At 37.0% G+C, this 20,697-nt stretch overlaps 1 protein-coding gene across 1 annotated transcript in view; it reads right to left on the bottom strand.

Annotated features, from left to right (window-relative positions):
- Positions 1-20,697, bottom strand: part of TTC13 (tetratricopeptide repeat domain 13) — a 139,231-nt gene that overhangs the window by 19,644 nt on the left and 98,890 nt on the right. Inside the window, exons 13-17 of the mRNA XM_007938492.2 lie at positions 16,264-16,394; positions 15,595-15,727; positions 14,933-15,025; positions 11,669-11,752; positions 10,782-10,866 (exon numbers count right to left, since the gene is read on the bottom strand). Coding sequence (XP_007936683.1) covers positions 10,782-10,866; positions 11,669-11,752; positions 14,933-15,025; positions 15,595-15,727; positions 16,264-16,394 — 526 coding nt within the window. The remainder of the gene's footprint in view (positions 1-10,781; positions 10,867-11,668; positions 11,753-14,932; positions 15,026-15,594; positions 15,728-16,263; positions 16,395-20,697) is intronic.

Here is a 20,697-nt window from a genome sequence, read left to right as displayed (position 1 = left end):
CAAGAAAGCTGAGCACAGTTTTAATGGAATTGGTACAACAACAAGAGACCTAATATACACATCATGGGAATTCCAGAAGGAGGTAAGAGAGAAAAAAGGACAAAAAGAATATTTAAGGAGATAACGACAGAAAACTTCCCAAATCTAAAGAAGGACATGAATCTACAAATCCAAGAAACTCCAAGAATCCCAGCAGGATAAACCCAAAGAGATCTACACCAAAATACATCTTAGTTGGGCTCTTAAAAATTAGAGATAAGGAAAGAATCCTAAAAGCAGTGAGAAAGAAGTAGTCAGTCACATACAAAGGATCCCCAATAAGATTAAATGCCTATTTTTCCTCAGAAATATTGGAGGCCAGAAGGCAATGGAATGAGATATTTAAGTGCTGAAAAGAAAAACAAAACAAAATAAAACTGTCAACAAAGATTACTATACCCAGAGAAATTATCCTTCAAGATTGAAGGTGCAAATAAAACATCAAAGCTGAGAAATTTCATGTCCACCAGATTGGCCCCACAAAAAATATTAACGGGACTTCTGTAGATGGAAGGGAAAGAGACTAGAAAGTAATTCTAAGCTTTACATAAAAAGAAAGATCTCTAATAAAGGGAAATGCATGGATAGGTGAATGGGTTAGTAATAAGATTTTCATGCTTGATAATTCTAAATGCTCTGTCCTTCATATTTTTAAATAAAAAATATACAAATGGCAATGATAAAATTATGTTACAGGGCACAAGAAATATAAAGATGTAATTAGTGTTAATAACAAAGAATGTTACAAACACAGCTGTTAAATAAAATAATTGTGGTAACCACCAACAAAATATATGAAAAACATACACAGAAAGAAAGGAGAAGAAAACCAAATTGGCTCACTACAATAAACGAAAAAACTCAAAAGCAAGCAGTAGTAAAGGACAAAGTCAAAGAAAGCTTAAGACAAACAAAAAACAAATGACAAAATGGCAGGATTAAGTACTTCTCAGTAATTAGAGTGAATGTGAATGGACTAAATGCTCCAATCAAAAAAAGAGAGTGGCAGAATGGTTTTTTTTTTTAAATGATCCAACTATGTGCTGTTTATAAGAGACGCACCTTAAACTCAAGGATATAAGTAGGTTGAATGTGAAAGGATGGAAAAAAAATACTCCATGCAAATAATAACTGAAAGAGAGCCGGGGTGGAAATTTTAATATCAGAAAAAGGGGATTTTAAGACAGAAACCTTTCAGAAGAGATAAAGATGGACATTATATTGTGATGAGTCAATTTATAAAAAAAAAAATTAACAATTATAAATACATGCACCCAACATCTGAGCACCTAAATACATGAAGACATTGATATAACTGAAAGGAGAAACAGATAATACTACAATAATAGTTGGAGACATCAATACACCACTTTCAATATTGGACAGAACATATAGAAAGATCAATGAGGAAACAGAGACCTGAATGACACTATAATCCAACTAGACTTAACAGACACATATAGAACACTCCACCCCCAAACCAGCACAATGTACATTCTACTCCAGTGCATAAGGATCATTTTCCAGGACAGACCATGTTTTATATCACAAAGTAAGTACTGACAAATTTTAAAAGTTTGAAATCATACAAAGTATTTTCTCTGTGAAGCTAGACATCAATAAAAGAAAAAAAAAAAACCTGGAAAATACACAAACATATGAAAAGTAAACAACACATCAGTAGGTCAGGGAAGAAGTCAAAAATGAAATCACAAATTTTTTAAAGACAAATGAAAATGAAAGCACAACATAACAAAACTTATGGGATGCAGTGAAGGCAGTACTCAGAGGGAAACTTATGACAATAAATGCCTACATAAAAAAAAGAGGAAAGATCTCAAATCAACAGCCTAAGCTTACAACTCCAGGAACTAGAAACGGAAGAACAAACTAAGCCTAAACTTTCAGAAGAAAGGAAATATCAAAGATCAGAGAATGAATGAATAAAATTCAATACAGCAAAATAATAGAATTAATGAAATAAGAAGTTAGTTCTTTGAAAAGATAAACAAAATTGACAAACCTTTACCTAGACGGACAAAAAAGACAAAAGATGCAAATAACCAAAACAAACAAACAAACAAACAAACAAACAAAAAAAGAAAGAAGGGACATTACAACTGACCCAAAAGAAATAAAGAGAATTATAACAGAATATTATGAACAACTATATGGCAACAAACTGGACAACCCAGATGAAATGGAATAATTCTTAGAAGCACTCAACCTACCCAAACTGACTCAAGAGGAAATAGAAAGTCTCAGTAGACCCATAACAAGTGAAGAGATCATATCAGTGATCAAAAACCTCCCAATAAATGAAAGTCCAGATAACTTCACTGGGAATTCTATCAAACATTTAGAGAAGAATTAACACCAATACTGTTTAAACTTTTCCAACAAAGAGAAGGAAGGAATACTCCTTAATTCATGCTATCAAAGCAAATATAACCCTGATACCAAAATCAGACAGACACCACAAGAAGGCCAATCTCTCTTCTGAATATAGATGCAAATATTTTCAACAAAATACTAGCAAACAGAATACAACAGCATTTTAAAATAGTCATAAACAATAACCAAGTAGGATTTATCCTAAGAATGCAAGGGATGTTTCAACATTAGAAAATTCAATCAACATACTAGAACACATCAATAAAACAAAGAGAAGAACCACATGATCATTTCTACAGATGTAGAGAATGCATTTGATAAAATCCAACATCCTTTCTTGACGAAGACCCTAAAGAACACTGCAACAGAAGAGAAATCCCTCAATATGATTCAGGGCATATATGAAAATCCAGTAGCCAACATTATACTTAATGGAAAAAGACTAAGAGTCTTTCCCTTCAAATCAGAAACAAGACAAGGGAGTCTGTTCTCACTGCTTCTATTCAATATTGTATTAGAAGTTCTGGCCAAAGCAATATGACAAGAAAAAGAAATAAAGGTAACCAGACAGGAAAAGAAGAAGTAAAATTATCTCTATTTGTAGATGATTGGAACCTACAGAGAGAGAATTCCAGAAAGTCAACAAGAAAATTTCTAGATCTAACTCTGGTAGCATAGTGGCTAAGGCACTTGACTGCTCACCAGATGGCTGGCGGTTCAAACCCATCAGCCACTCCTTGGAAGGAAGGTTGGGCAATCCTACTTCCATAGTGATACTGCCTCGGAAACCCAAGGAGGGGTCTCTATGAGTCAGGGCTGACTCGACGGCACATAACAACAACAATAGAGAAATTTAGCAAGACTGCAGGGTACAAGATCAGCAAACAAAAAATCAGTTCAGTTTCTATACATCAGCAATGAGAAATCTGAAAAGGAAATTAGGGAAACAATTCCATTTACAATAGCATGTAAGAGAATAAAATAAAAAGCCTGGAGTTGAACTCACTCTTGTGGCTTCCAGCCAAACAAGAGATAGACATACAGGGTGAACATTTACATGAGGCAGATGCACTCCTCAGAACAATCAATCATGGGAGAACAGAAGGGCAGTATTTGCACAGGGAGATAGCTTAGGGGGGCAGGAACGTATTGGAAAAAAGGACACAAGGAAGAGGTAACTAAGGAGGAAGTGGGAAGAGAGCAGTTACATTGTGGGGATTGTAGTCAATGTCATGAAACAAACTGTATATGAACCTCTGTATAGAAAATGAATTTGCTCTGTAAACTTTCACCGGCAATAAAAATTAAACAATCAAAAAATTTAACCCATTGCCATCATGTTAATTCTGGCTCATTGTGACTCTGTAGGACACGGCAGAACTGCCTCATAGATTTTCCAAGGCTGTAAATCTTTACGGAAGCAGACTGCCTCATTTTTCTTCGTAGAGTGGGTGCTGGGTTTGAACCACTGACCTTTCTGGTTAGCAGCCCATGCTAACCAACCAAAGCACCACCAGATCTCCTCAAGAGAACAAAACACCTGGGAATAAATCTAACCAACAATGTGAAGTACTTATACAATGAACACAATAAAACACTGCTGAAAGAGATTAAAGAAGACTCAAATAAATGGAAATAAATGTCCCATGTTCATGGATTGGAAGACTTAATATTGTTAACATATTAATTTCCCAAAGCAATATATAGATTCAATGCAATCCCAATTAAAATTCCAAGAGTCTTCTTTACAGTAATAGAAAAATCTATTCTCAATGTTATATGCAATAGCACAAGGCACTGAATAGCTAAAACAATGTTGGAAGAGAAGAACAAAGTAGGAGGACTCACACTTTGTTGGAATTGACTTGATGGCAGTGAATCTGGTTTGTTTTTTTATACAACTATAGGAATCAAAATAGCCTGGTACTGGTATAACAATAATCACATAGACCAATGAAAGAATTGAAAGTCCAGAAATAATTCCATGCATCAATGGTCAACCAACTTTTGACGAGTGCTAAGTCCATTTGAGGGGGAAAAAAAGAGTTTATTCGATAAACTGCTGTCGAGTCGTTTACGACTCATAGTGGCCTCTCCTTGGGTTTCTGAGGCAGTGTCTCTACAGAGGTAGATTGCCCAATCTTCCTCCCAAGGAGGAGTGGCCAGTGGGTTTGAACTGCTAGTCTTCTAGTTAGCAGTCAAATGCCTTAAGCACTATGCCACCAGAGCTCCCATTCAATAAACGGTACCGGGAAAATTGGATTTCCACATGCAGAAAAATGAAACAGGATTCATGTCTAATAACATACCCAAAAACAAATTCAAAATTGAAGATCTACAGACGCAAACTAAAACCATAAAATTCTAAGGACAAATAGGGGTAACACTGCCAGGCCTAGCTTTCGCCAATGAGTTATCTAATACAATAACAAAAGTACAAACAGTAAAAGACAAATTACATAAATGGGATTTCATAAAAATTTAAAACTTGTGTTTATTAAAAGACTACCAAAAAAGGGAAAAGATAAACCACTGACTGGGAGAATATCTTTGTGAATCAAATATCCAATGAGAATCTAATAACCAATATATATATAACTTTGACAACTTAACAACAAGAAGACAAATAACCTAATCACAAAATGGGCAAAGGACTTGAACAGACATTTCACTAGAGAGGACATTCAAATGGCCACCAAACATATGAAAGGATGCTTGACATTATTACATATCAGAGAGATGCATATCAAAACCACAATGACATACCATTTCACTCCCACTAGGATGGCTAAGATTGAAAAAAAGACAAAAAGAAAAGAAAGAAAATAACAAATGTTAGCGAGGATGTGGGGAAATTGAAGCCTTTATCCATTGATGGTGGGAATGCAAAATGGTACAGTTGTTGTGGAAAACAGTATGGCAGTTCCAGAAAAATGAGAAATAGAACTACTATATGAGCCAGCAATTCCACTCCAAATTATATACCCAAAAGACTTGAAAGCAGAGACTCAAAAAGAGATTTGTTCATTGTAGTACTATTTACAATAGCTAAAATGTAGAAACAAGCGAAACGCTCATCAACAGATAAATGGACAAACAAAATGTGGTATAAACATACAATGGAATACTACCCAGCCAGTTGGAGAATGAAGTCTTGATTAATGCTACAATATGGATAGAGCTGAAAGACATTATGCTGAGTAAAATAGCTAAGCACAAAAGGTCAAATATAAATGACCTCACTTATATGAAAAGACAAGAAAAGGCAAGTGTACAGAGACTAATGTTTATTAGTGGTCATCAGGGGTAGAAATGAGGGGAAAGGAGGAGTTACTGCTAGTGGAATACCAGGTTTCGATTTATGGTGATGGAAAAAAATCACACTGAATTAGGATAGGTTTGCACAGATGATTATTTTAAATGCTGTTAATAAGCTGTACACTCATAAAAAGCTAAATTGGCAAAAGTTGTGGGATAGATGTATTTACAACAATGACAAAAATAAGAGTAGCTGCTGAGGCTGCTTATATATAACCAAAAACCTCATGGGATTTGGTTCCTTGGTTTAGATGTCATGGTTTCATGGAAAATTCCAGTTAATTGGCCTAATAATGTATTTAGCGCTTCTATTCTACCTCCTACTTCACTACTTAGTGCTTGGGGTCTTAAAAGCTTGCAAGTGGCTGTCTAAGGCACAAGTGGTCTCTATTCACCTGGAGCAACAGAGGAAGAAGAGTCAGAAATAGGAGGAGGATATGGAATTTGTGGTTAATTACCTTCACGAACAACTGTCTCTTTTACAATGAGAACAGAAGAACTGGATGGTACCAGGTTACTGAACATTTTTATCAAAGATTCCACAGAAAATCCTGATCAAAAGGAGAAAATGCAGAATACAATTTCAAACTCTCATGGACTCTAGACTTTCTGGAGCCATAGAAGGTGGATGAGTCTCTGAAAATATTGCCCTGGATAATCTTTAAACTTTAAACCAAAAATATCATCTAAAGTCATCTTATAACCAACAAAATAGTTAAGCTTAACTAGGGAACGCTAGTAGCATAGTGCCTAAGGCATTTCACTGCTAACCAGAAGGCTGGTGCTTCAAACCCATCAGCCACTTCTCAGAAGTAAGATTGGGCAATCTACTTCTATAAAGATACTGCCTCGGAAACCCAAGGAGGGGTCGCTATGAGTCAGAACCGACTCAACAGCAGTGAGTTTGGTTTTGGTTTTTGGAGTTAAAAAAAAAAAAAAAGATATCCTTTGAGCATGGTGCTCTTTTAAAATCTATCTATATGGGATCAAATTGGGAACCAAACAAACAAAAAAAAAAACCAAACTCACTGACTCATAGCGACCCCTCCTTGGGTTTCTGAGGCGGTATCTCTACAAAGTAGATTGCTCAGCCTTCCTTCCGAGGAGTGGCTGGTGGGTTTGAATTGGCAGCCTTCTGGTTAACAGTCAAATGCCTTAGGCACTACACCACCAGAGCTCCCCAAAGATAGGAATCTTAGGGGACATTGAGTTAATGAGGGATGAACTACTCAGAAAAGGAAAGTGAGAATGGCTGCACAACTTGAAAATGTAATTAATGTCATTAAATGGTATATGTAGAAACTATTGAATTGATGAATGTTTTGCTATGTGTATTCTCAATAACAACATAAACAAAATTTAGAAGGAAAAAAATATTAGTTTCCCATCATTTTCAGTAGAAGCTGTTGTAGTGTCATACTTTATAAAGCACTTTAAACACAAAAATATTTTGTTTTGTATACATCTAAGTATGCCTTCTAAAATTCCAATATATTTGTAATCCTAGGTTAAAGCTAGTAAAATGTAGATATGGCAATGTCACTCCTTCCATCTTTTAGACAACATGGTCAAACCATCACAGACTTCATACTAACAAGGGCATGACAGTATATCCATCTTCTCTCAAGTTTTGCTCTAAATGACCAGTCTTGTATACTATTTTTGGTTTTCCTTTTAAATAAGACATATAAAAAGTTAAAATCTCTTTAAGGTTATTTTTTATTCTGCCTAATGCCATTTAAATGCCTAACATACCCACAGAAAAGCAGTTTAAAAACAATGAGACACATTCTAGTTTTTTCTCTATAGTGCATTGCAGGGGCCTTGGCAAAGCCATTCTGCCCTCTGCTGAGCACTTTGGGAATTTAGGGGAGCATTTTGGCTGTTAGTGATCAAGTGGGTGGGGATCCCTGCACTTTGGCAGGTAGGAGCTAAGACTCCTAGAGGCCTCACAATACAAGGAATAGCCACATAGTACACATGGCTCTCCATGTCCACAAAACATTTGTGGAGATGGAGAGCCTGTTTACCTAGGTCTCAGCCCAGTTTCACTTTACATTTTACACACTAAGAATTTTTTTACATAGTTTTAATACATAATGAATTTTCCAAGGACACAAACAGCATGTAAACTGAGGGAAGATTATATTATACATAGTTTGGAGCTTTGTACCAAGAGTTATTCACCATTTCAGAAACTGATGTCACCAACTACAAGGTAGCTTCTGATACCTGAGTCACCAATACGATACACATATATATGGCTGTCCCATTTACCACACCTTAACATACAGGGACAAGCAAATGGTTACTTTATGATTCTAACAAAGGCATGTTGATATACTGGAATACACATTATTACATCCTAAACTACTGGCTTTTTATAATTACTTTATAGCAGTTTTTTTAGGGGGGGTATTTTTTGAGTAGGGATGTGATACTCCTTAAGAATTTCATTCTAGTGTAGTAAAACAGGCTTTTGAGCACATTTGATGATTTAATACAGTGGTTTTGAGAAGGTTAAGAAACACTGCACACTAGTTCATCAGACCTTCATAATAACCTCTGAGGTAGGTCTGGCAAGAACCACTGCTCTTTAGCAGATGAGAAACTGGAATTGGTCAATGGCTTGTCCAAGTTTAGAGAAGCAGATGCAGATGCTACCTTATAGATGCTTAGTGCAGTGCTCTGTTCAGTGCAATGGCATACTGGTTCTCTTTAGAAATGTATATGCTATCATATAAACTTCTTACATTTTATTTGGTATAAATCAACCTTATCTACTACATTTCTACTACACTTACTCCTCACTTATTGGCATGGTTAGGTTCCAAAGACCAGGTTGTCAGACGAAATTTGGCATTACATGATAATGGAGGACCACATCAGATCACAAAATGGAGGCTATCATCACAGAACTGCCAAATCACATTATTGCATAATTGCCAACTTACATCATTATATAACTGCCAAACCAACCAAAATCATGGCCCAACCAATGACACATAACCTGAACCATCACAGCCAGCTTATTCTCTACTTGCACCTTGACATTTGTTACTGCCAGACAAATATTAATGTGCAAAATAGTCAGATACTATATATTTTTTACTATTGTTGTAAATGTGAAATGTTGGATAACAATAGTCAATTAGTGACCAGAAAGTTGTAAAACTACAAAAATAATTTACTCAAGTTTTATAATAAAGTTCAAACTGTTACTTGGAAAAGCAAATCTGCCTGCCTTTGAGTAGTTATATTCTCAGGTGGATAAAAAGTTCATAAAGTTACAACTTTTCAATGGATTATACTTTAAATCCATATAATTTTTCTCCCCTGTAGGGTCCACCAGCCACTCCTCAGAAGGAAGGTTGAGCAATCTACTTCTGTAGTAATACTGCCTCGGAAACCCAGGGAGGGGTCATGCTATGAGTCGGGTCCAACTTGATGGCAGTGCATTTGCTTTGGTTTGGTAGTGCCCTTTACCTTAAATTGAAACTATTCTGACATTGATATTGCCATTCCTACTTTTCTTCTCATTAGCATGTGACTGGTATACTTTTCCTCCTTTAACTCTTTAAATATTATTTTGTTGCAGGTGTCTCTTGTAGACAGTGGATGGCTGGACTTTTAAAAACCAAATTTGAGATCCTCAGTCTTTAAATAAGGGGTTGCTTATTATGGAGCTCCGGTGGCATAGTGCCTAAGGCATTTGACTGCTAACCAGAAGGCTAGCAGTTCAAACCCACCAGCCACTCCTCAGAAGGACAATTGGGCAATCTACTTCCATAGTGATACTGCCTCAGAAACCTGAAGGGTCGCTATGAGTCAAGTCCAACTCAATGGCACTACATTTGGTTTCCTTTGGTTAATTATGATATTGAGGCTTGCCATTGGCATTACATTTCCTATTGACCTTACTGTCTTTCTCCTCTTTGCGTAAGCCTCTGATTGGAAATGATTTTGTTTTCATTATTCCATTTTCTTAACTCATAGAGATTTGGTATTTTTCCAGTATTTACCTTTAAATTTCGGTGTTTCCATTTTTTCCATCAATGTGGTGGGTTAGTCAGTAATTATACTCTCACTGACAAAATATATTAAAAACTCACTGCCCTTGAGTCAGATTTGACTCATAGCGACCCCTCCATTGGTTTCTGAGGCAGTATCTCTATGGAAGTAGATTGCCCAGTCTTCCTTCCGAGGAGTGGCTGATGGATTTGAACCACCAGCCTTCTGGGCAGTCAAATGCCTTAGGCACTATAATACATTTTTACTTACTTTCTCCATTTTCCTCAATTTCTAATGTTGAAATTATCTAGCATTTAATTCCAGCTTATGTGTCTATTTTTTAACATTATGCATTAACAATTGATTTTCTTGATTTCTTTGTTCACCACTATTTCTGATACCTCATATTTTCTTCTTCTTTGAATTCATTTTGTGAAAGTACATCCTTGAATCATTTTAACAGAGAGCTTGATATGGTCTTGTGATTATCCAATGTTTAAAGACAGCTGCCTAGTATATTACCCAGATTTATAACTGTTATGTTGAGTATCAGTTATACCATGGTGGACAGAAGCAGAAGTCAATTATATATATTCATTTCTCCCCACAATGGCTGGAAGTCTTATGGACAAAGATCACCAGATCTTTCTTCTGAGGCACGGCTGGGTGGATTTAAACCACCAATCTTTTGGTTAGTAGCCAAGCACAAACCACGTGTGCCACCAAGGGATTTTCAACTGTATATATCTAAAGATGTCTTCTGTTTCCTCCATTAACTACTTCCTCACAGATTAGTTCCTCTGAGTCTGATGCCGTGTTTCATTTTTTTTATTACTTTTCGTAGTATATTCCTATTAGTGTTTTCAGACAGTATGTATTTTATGCATTTTAAAACACAGACTACACAATATTAATAAACATGCATTTAACAATTAGGAGTTAGGAGTTCTTTTTAAAAAATACTATATCCCACCCCACACCCCCAAAAAAAACACCTACTGAAATTTTGATAGATTTACCTTCATAATTGGAAGAAGGTCTTCTACTTTGTGTACCTTTTCCAGAGCTTCTCTAACTTCCAACAATCCTTTAGGATTATTAGCTCTAAAAAGAAGAGAGAGAGAGAGATGGCAATTGAGATTAATATAGAAATGGTTATGCTATTATTTTTTTTATTTAAACGAATTGTCCTTAATTATGAGTAGCTCAATATTCAAAACGATGGAGCACAATTTAAGTTTCTAAATCATGGAATGGCTTAATCTTAATGATTCTGGAGCTACAGATGAGAATTAAGGAAATAAACAGCAGACCATCTAGAAGGTGAAAATAAGGAAAAGCAGAATGAATTGACAGCCAGTGTTTGCGCATACAGAAATACTTGGTTTGGGTCTGGTTATACAGCTTTGACTACTTATGAAGTTAGAAGTGAAAGCGTTTTTTTTTTTTTTCTCCTAAAGTTGCCCAAATGGAAATATCCTGCTGGGTGTTTAAACCAATTTTATATTTATTTGGTGATAACTAACCATTCAAATTCTTTTTTCTCTAGTGCTCTGCTCACTGTTCAATCTATACTATACTGCTTTTCAGTGCAGAAAGACTGAATATTAAGGTAGTAACCTGTAACAGGTAAATTTAAAGGAACATCTTGCTTTGTAGAGGAAAGACTAGAAAACACACACTACTTTTTATAAAGTTAAAAATACTCAGTCGAGATCCATGGATTTCATGAAACTATTAAAAAGAAGATGAATAAGTGATTATGAAAGGCTTTTTGATTCTAAACATTACATAGACGTCAGATATATTTTGTTTAGTCTGTCAATGAGCTTAGTTTTCAAGGTAAACAAATGGAAAAACACATGAAACCAAGTAATTACTATGAAAAAGAAAACTGAAGAATTACCCATGATAAACAAGAATTCTATCTTTAATAAAATGAAGTATTTTCTCAAAATATTCCAGGTATCTCATGTTAATCACTTGACCCCTGTAAGAAAAAATAAACACTAAAATTAAGAATCTCTTTTACAAAGGAGTATGTTCAAAATAAGATCCAATTTCAAGTTATTTTTTTAAAAATGATACAAGAGTAAGAGTGGTGATGAGAACATTGCAAAAACATTTGGGAAATTTATGTGTTCAAGGTCTGTAAGGTTCTGTGTGAGCAGGGCTGCATGTCAGATCTTGGAGCTATCCTGGACGGAAGGGACCAAGTGGCTGCCTGTACCATGCAGGCTCCACATATGCCAAAACAGGGAAAAAGATCCTCATGTGCTTAAATGAGGTTCAGCCTTGTGTGTCAATTTCCTTTTATCTATTTCTTTACTTTTTAGGCAATGTACCTTTCTCCTCCTCCAGGAGTCTCCTGATATGGTTACTTGCTAATATTCCTTCTTGTTCTTTAGCTTAATTAGCAATCTCCACTTCCTCTATTCACCCAAAATATTATTTTCTTCACATATCTGTCCCTGCCCCCCTTTTTTTAAACTGTACTCTCTCCTGGCACTCTTTTCTGGAACTTCATTGACTACCAGTATGCTGATGAGTCACATCCAGCTGCTCACCAGACAGCAAGCATTTCAAGCCTCAAGTTCATAATCATCAAATTGGGAATTTACTCTCCCACACCACACCTCACCCAACTCCACCCCTAAACATGCTCACTTACTTTTTGTCCTGTTGTTATTTAGCCTGATGAGACAGCCTTGTACCTGAGTCACTAATCTGACACTCTTCCTGTAATTCCATGCTTGCTGGTCACCAGTGTTACTCAGTCTACCTTCTAAACATCCACACCTTCCCCTTCCACACAGTGCCACATATTTTTTTAAGATATTTTCACTTGTTCACCTGAATTAATGCAACTTTCTAATCATGTTCCTTGCCTCTAAGACCACTATTCTCTCCTCCTACTGACAAAGTGATACTACCAATGTGCAAGTCTGTTCACTTCCTTTCTCTGTTTACAACCCTTGAACAGCTCTCCATCATCTTCAGGGAAAACAATTCCTTACCACTGAATATAAAGTAATTTATATTCTGGCCTCTGCCTAGCTCTCTGGCCTCAATTTCTGATACTTCTTTAACTGCAAACTAATCGCCAGAAATAATGAATTAGTTATAGCTTCCTGACCAAGCTTAATTCACTTGTGGGTCCATGTTCAACCATCCTACCTCTCTTTCTGCTTTCTATCCTTTAAAACAGTTCTAGTCTCACCTGATGGCTGGATTAGTTAGCCCTTCTCTGTGTTCTCATGTGTCCTGTCATATGCCCAATAGCACACTACATAGTAAGTAGCTGTACACCTGTCTGCTTCTTCTCTATACTGTGAACTGTTTAAAGTCAGAGACTGTGTTCAACTTCTATGTTATCATCATGAAACACAATACACTGACTGACACACACAGAAAAACAAACTTGTTGCTGTTGAGTCAATTCCAACTCATAGTAACCCTATAAGACAGAATAGAACTGTCCCATAGAGTTTCCAACTCTGTAATCTATGCAGAAGCAGACTGCCATATCTTTCATTCACAGAGAGGCTGGTGGATTTGAACTGGCCACCTTACAATTGATTACCAGCTAAGCATATAACCACTGTGCCACCAGGGTTTCTGACTGACACACAGTGGCTGTCAATTAAAGCTATCCATAAATGTCACAAATTATTCCATAAGAAATAGGAATATATACAGTCACAGAGAGAAAAATATTAATTTTCCAGAAATTAAAAAAATAAAACTACAAATAACATTTCTATTAAGAACCAAACTTAAATAGTGGTGATGGCTGAACAACATGATGAACCTAATAAATGTCACTGAATTTTGTATATGTAAAAAGTATTGAAATAGCAAATGTTTTGTTACATATATATATGTATGTATATATATATACACACATTACAATTTAAAGAAAAACTTAAATGTCAAAGTTGTATAAAGTATTTCCTTGATTCAGTTTCCTGGAACTATAAACATTTTAGATGTGACACACTATCACATTTGTAAATTTTATCTGAAATTAAATTAATCGAAGCATAGGTTAATAGCATGGGTCTCCTTCAGAATGATATTCCTCAATATTTGTTTATCATTTACTTTGGGGTGGCTAAGCACATAACAACAACAAGCACATGAAAAAGGAGCTCTGTGCCTAAGGTATCTGACTGCTAACCAGAAGGCTGGTGGTTCAAACCCACCAGCCACTCCACGGAAGCAAGACTGGGCAATCTAGTAAAGATTTACCACCTAAGGAATCCAGTGGGGATCGCTCTGAGTCAGAATTGACTCGATGGCAGTAGGTTTGGCTTGGTTTCTTTGGAAGCACATGAAAAGAAACCCTTGTGGTACACTGATTAATGCATTTGGCTGTTAACCTAAATGATGGCAGTTCAAAACCCACCAGCTGCTCTGCAGGACAAAGATAAGGCATTCTGCTTCTGTAGTGATTTACAGCCTTGGACAACCTATAGGGCAGTTCTGCTCCGGCCTATAGTGTTGCTATGAGTTGCAATCAACTCCAGGGCACACACACACAGTAACAACAAGAAAAAGCATAAGAAGGGAAGGGTAAAGAGAAAAACACTTCAACCATGTCCCCAACTTGCATATTTTCTTGACAACACAAAAACTCCTAAGTTAACTTACTCTTTCTTTCTTTCTCTTACTCATTCTCTCTCTAGACTTACTCTTTTTCTCTCTAGAGGGAGCTTAACAATCAGATATTATTATTTATCCAAGCCCTTTGTGCCTATGTGTTGTATTAAGGGGAAAGTGCCTTTCCCCTATCACAATACACTTGTCAAAAAACTTCTTTGGGTAACACAGTATTATCAGAAAGAGATATGGTAAATGCAATGTTCTCCACCTCCTATGATGTTTTAGGACCCATAAAGACAATACCCTAGGCAACAACATGGCAGTCTGCCTTTCGAGTTCGCTCTGCATCCAAGAGATGAACCTTGGAAAGGAGGATGGCCTGTATTTCTTTATGCAGTTGGGTTGGCTGAAGACTGCAGGCAGGTCTCTGTAGGTATAGCATTAAACTATGCATTTCCATATCAAAAAGTGAACATAAAGTGCAGTGGCTCACTCACCTTCTCCAGGACCTGTCTATTTAGAACAAATTCCCATAAAAACAGGGAAGATGCCCAAAAGTTCATACCTGATTAAATTGATGTGATTATTAAAACCTCTGCTAAGACTTCTTGCTGGCATTTGATCTAACCATAGCACAGGCTGGTCTGGATCAGCAATTCTATAAAATAGAGCTTGTTACAAATGAAGACTTTATGAAACCTATAAATTTTCAAAAGCATTAAAAAATAAAACATGTAGAAGTCTTTCCAAAAGTCAGGAGACTACAACTGCTGAATCCATTACATCTAAAAATATAATGCACAACTAACAAATTCCGAACAGATGTTCCAACTGGACCAATTAAGAAGCCCATAAAAGCATACTGGAAGAGAACTGTTTTTCTGAAAATTAATATCAGAGGCTTCCTTCAATCTGTAACTGGTTAGCCAGGCACACTTCAAAGATAAAGGGACCTGTACATTGAAATTCAAGGAGACAACTTTTTCTGAAATACTTCATTTAGATATGTGCTTAGAAACATTACAATCAATTCCTACTTCATAAACATTAGTTGAGTGCATTTGAAAGAATAAAGATGTTAGCAATTTCTGACAAACTTTAGAGGGATATGTAATTTAAATGGCCTATGGTTAGTAAACAACACAAGCTTCAAAATTTTTTAAATAGAGGAGACTTACTCTATTGTACAATAATAAGGCATTGAGCTTATTTTCACTTAAATGTTACCTTCTCCATTTTACTGCAATGTCAAACATATCTCTCCATTGCATCAGGCGAGTTTTCCCATTCATTCGCACCTTTGAGTTGGTCCAGGTGCGCTGTACAGCCTGCATGACTTCCAGTGCTGCCAAGCCCATAGCTAAAAGTCAAGAAATACAGAGAAAATAGAGCTGATGGGTACACTCTAAGAGGCACTGATTTTCACCTTTCCTCAGTAGAGAGTCTCAGTGATAATTCAAGAATAATTACATGAAGACAGAATAAGAAGTATTGATAATATAAGAAGACCTGAGATATTATTCAGTTATGACAGTCCTATTGTTCAGAAGACAATAGAAATACTCCCAAAGGGTCTCCTCCCATTTGTGCTTCCTAATAAAGCAAGTGGAGATTTGAATTCTTCCTCCTTCCTACAGGTCTGTTGGCTCTGCTGTCTGATACTTAATAATGATCTAAGATCCACATTCTACAGCTATACTACAGCAACAGCAAAAACACAAGGCTGGAATTCTTTTCAGAATTCAGTGTGAAGGATTCATACATTTCTGTTCTGATCAAATGCAGAGTGTGAGTAAACCCAATATAAAATTTACCACAAAAAAAGGACAACATAGTTTGTTAATCCTTGCTGCTATAAGAAGAAATATTTCCATTTCTAGACAGTTTCCAGAATACCTCTGTGTATTCTCTTGTTTGGCAGGAAACCAGGTGTTTCATATTGCATCAGTGATCCCAAACGATCCGCTACACAAATCAGCTCTTGTACTTCAGGCTTATAACTCTCAAAATTCTGATGTAACACATCTCTGGAAGAAACATTACATGAACGATAAAGATTTCTTAAAAAGACATTCAGTAGTACAATTTCATCTGAAAAACAATTACTTCCTCTACTTGGAAAGTAATCAGGAAGTCCATAAACAACTTAATCTTTACTTTAGAGCTTTGCACCCAAATACACACAAATTAAAAGAGGGAAAAGCTTCTTTGTACACAATTAACACAATATCCTTGTTGGCACACTGAAAACCAGTGTGCAATTCAAAAGGCACCTCTTACCATTATTTGCCTTGCAAACTTCTCCAGAATACATACTTGCCTGAATTGCCTTTTTCAACAAGCAACCGCCCCCCTCCTCACTTTACCTCCCCCCATCCACCCAAGTTGTATCACACCAAGTATACTTGAAAGAACACATGAAACTTTTGCTGTTTAGCTGCCAGCCTGCTTGTGTTCTCATAACAAAAACCCATGATTCTAAGTTATAAGTTGAGTCAGGATTCCCCCTGATCACTACCGGCTTCAATGTTTCACTAGGAGGACTCCCAGGACACAGCACACAGCAGTACTCACAGCCGTGATTTATTACCATGAAAGGACAGAGCACAATCAGCAAAGGGAAAAAGGTGTATGGAACAAAGTCCAGGGGTACCAGGCACAAGCTCCTGAGTGTCACCTCCCAGTAGAGTCACAAAGCAACAAGTTGTGACAACACCTGTGAAATGCTATCAATCAGAGAAGCACATTGGAGACCCAGTGCTCACAGTTTTTACTGGTGCTTGGCCACATAGGCACCTCTGCCTGTAAACCACTCAAATCCCAGACTCACAGAAGGAAAGCACATATTTATTACAATGGTTACACACTAGACTAAACAAACAAACAAAAAAAATCCAAACTCACAACCATCAAGTCCATTCCAACTCATACCAACCGCTCCTTGGGTTTCCAAGGGTTGCCCAATCTTCCTTCTGAGGAGTGGCTGGTGAGTTTGAACAGCCAGCCTTCTGGTTAGCAGTCAAATGCCTTAGGCACTACACAACCAGAGCTCCCATGCACTGGACTACTAATCAAAAAGGCTAGCAACAAACCCTTACAATGGTGCCTCAGAAGATCTGCTTCCAAGCGGTCACATATAGCCTTGAAAACCCTATGGAGCGTAGTTCTACGCTGCACACACGGGGTTGCCATGAGTTGGAATCGACTTGACAACAACTAACAATAACAACATATTGTTAGTACAAATAGTTTAGGCCTATAAGCCAGTATTATCAGTTTGGAAAATGGTGGGAATCCTCCTGAATGTAAGCTAAAGGCCAATCTAGCAACAGACTTTTCCAAGGACAGCAGTTCAGGCTTTTTATGTTAACTCTTCTGCACATAGATATTTCTCTAAAAAGGAGTAGTAGAGAACATATGTAACCACTTTGAGCACTCTAGTTTCTTTTTATTTTTGATTCTGTGACAATTACAAAAATCATATAAATCTATTACCCAATTTAAGAACTAGAATAATTATGTAGTTCCAACTACTTGTATGCTACTATCCTATCCTGTTCCCTGGCATCTGAGGCAGAGAAAAGTTGAGTTTTGTATTTATGACTTCCTTAACTTTTTCAAAATAGATTTGTTACACACACACACACACAAATACATCCCTAACAGGGACCAGGTTTGCTGGTCTGATACAGCCTGCTGGAACCACTGAGACTATGCCCCTAGCTGCCCTTCAGGTCTGGAATTGAACCCACACCTGTGGTTTCCAGCCAAACAAAATACAGGCATGTGAGTTAAACATTTACCTCAAGTAGATACATGCCTTGGAGAGAACAATCATGGGAGAAAGAAGGGCTGCTTATGCACAGGGGGACAGTTCAGGGGGCAGGACAGTATGGAGGGATGGACACTGGGAAGAGGTAACTATGGGGTGGAAGTGGGAGGGGAGCTGTTGCATTGTGGTAAACTGTGGTCAATGACATGAGAGACAGTATATGTGAACTGCTGTACGGAAAGTGAATTTGCTCTGTAAATCTTCACCCAAATCACAATAAAAAAAATACATCCCTAAACAATATATTCCATAGTTTTATTTGTTTATGAGCTTTATGGGAAAAATATTACCCTGTAGCTTCCTAACTTGTTTTACTCAACATTATATTTTAAGATCATGACTTGTCAGTTTGTTGTCTTGTGATGGCTTGTGTGTTGCTGTGATAATGGAAGCTATGCCACCAGTACTTCAAATAGCATCAGGGTCACTAATGGTGGAAGATTTCAGCATAGTTTCCAGACTAAGACAGACTAGGAAAAAAGGCCTGGTGATCTACTTCCAAAAGTTAGCAAATGAAAATCTTAGGATCACAACAGAACATTATTTTACTTGCTTGATTTGAACACATCATCCAGAAGGAATACTCACTAGAGGAGGACATCATGTTTGGTGAAGTAGAGGACCAATAACAGAAACCTTCAGTGAGACAGATTAGCTACAGCAATGGATGACAAAGGACTAGGCAATGTTTCAGTCTGTTCTACATAAGGTTAGCATAAATTGGAGTAGACTCAATGACATCTGTATATCTGTTATCTATATAATCTAAGATTAATCCACATTATTACATGGTTCATTTGTTTATAATGTTGTAATAATAACTACATCACATTTATCCATTCTTTTGTTAATGGACCTTTGGGTTGATTTCCAGCTTTAAGTTGTGAATAAATGTTGCTATGAAAAGTCCTATACAAGTCACCTGGTACACATGTGCACATGTACAAAGTTCAAAACTGAATACATATAGGGGCAGAGTTGCAAGACTGTATGATATACAAATATTCAATTTTACAGTTTCCATTATTACTACTGTTAGACTTCTCAGTATTTGCTTATCTAGTGGATATAAAATGCTAAGACATGTGGTCTTAACTTATGAGCAGAAACATCTTTTCATATGTTTCCTGTCAATCATGTTTCTTCCTTTTTGAAATTACGTATTATTTATGTCTTTAGCTCTGGTTGTCTTTTACTTTTTAATTTGTATAATCATAAATTCTGGATACTAATTCTTAGTCAGCTACATAGGTTGCAAGTATCTTTTCCCAGTTTGGGCTTATCTTTTCACTCTTTATGGTTTTTTTTTTTTTCTTTTAATTGTGATTTGGGTGAAAGTTTACAGAGCAAATTCACTTTCCATACAGCAGTTCATATACACGTTGTCTCATGACATTGACTACAATTTATCCCAATGCAACAGCTCCCCTTCCACTTCCTGCCAGTAGTTACTTCTTCCCTGTGTCCATTCCTCCATGCACTTCTACCCCCTGAACTGTCTCCCTGTGCATAAACAGGTCTTCTTTCTCCCATGACTGTTCTCTCCAAGGAGGGTATCTACCTCAGGTACATGTTCAACTCTTATGCCTGTCTTTTCTTTGGCTGGAATCCACAGGTGTGGGTTCAATTCCAGATCTGAAGGGCAGCTAGGGGTCTTAGTTTCAGTGATTCCACCAGGCTCTATCAGACCAGCAAATTTGGTCCCCTTTTTTTTTCAAATGATTTTGTGTTTTGTTCCACATTCTTCTCCCTCTCTATCCAGGATCTCCTACATAGATCCCCCTCTAAGTGACTGACAGTGGTAGCCAGGCACCACCTAGTTCTTCTGGTCTTATAGTCATATAGGCTGTGGATCGCATGGTGTACAGTCGTGTGGACTAATTGTTTTCATAAATCTTTGGTTTTCTTTACTCTTCTTGGCTTGGATGAGGAGAGACCCATGATTGCATCTAGATGGCAGCTTGCAAGCTTTTAAGATCTCAGTCGCTACTTGCCAAAGTAGGAGATGGAACAATGTTTTGTGTAGTATGTTATGCCAATTGAGCTTGATGTCCTCTGTGACTATGGTCCTGAGCCCACAGATTCAATTACTCGGTCCTTCTGGGTAGCTGGCTGTGACCAAGCAGTGATTACAACCTTGCCCCTTGTCAGCCCCATTATACACCTAAACATTCAGATCATACACATAAAGTTATTGGACCACTTTCTGCCAACCCTATGCATGTTCTTGGGTGTACTCTCCACTTCATATACATACCTAATATTTCAGCCTGTCTACCAATTTATCCACCCATATACCCGTGTTTGCCTTCACTGACCACGCCGTACTATATGTACAAAAGGGTTCATATTTGTTGTCTGTACCTCCCATGTACCTCTCTATGTCTTTCTCATCCTCAATGATGCCATATTGGTCACTCACATTTGGTACATTGCCCTTCTCTTCAACCAAATCAATACTTATCTCTATCAATCTAACAGCATTCCCTCCCCTCCCC

This window comes from Orycteropus afer, unplaced genomic scaffold (genome assembly GCF_000298275.1).
Source record: "Orycteropus afer afer isolate SDZICR_OR568_19922 unplaced genomic scaffold, OryAfe1.0 scaffold00050, whole genome shotgun sequence".
NCBI lineage: Eukaryota > Metazoa > Chordata > Mammalia > Tubulidentata > Orycteropodidae > Orycteropus > Orycteropus afer.
Note: the sequence above shows the minus strand (reverse complement) of the source record. Positions and strands in the feature narration are given on the sequence as shown.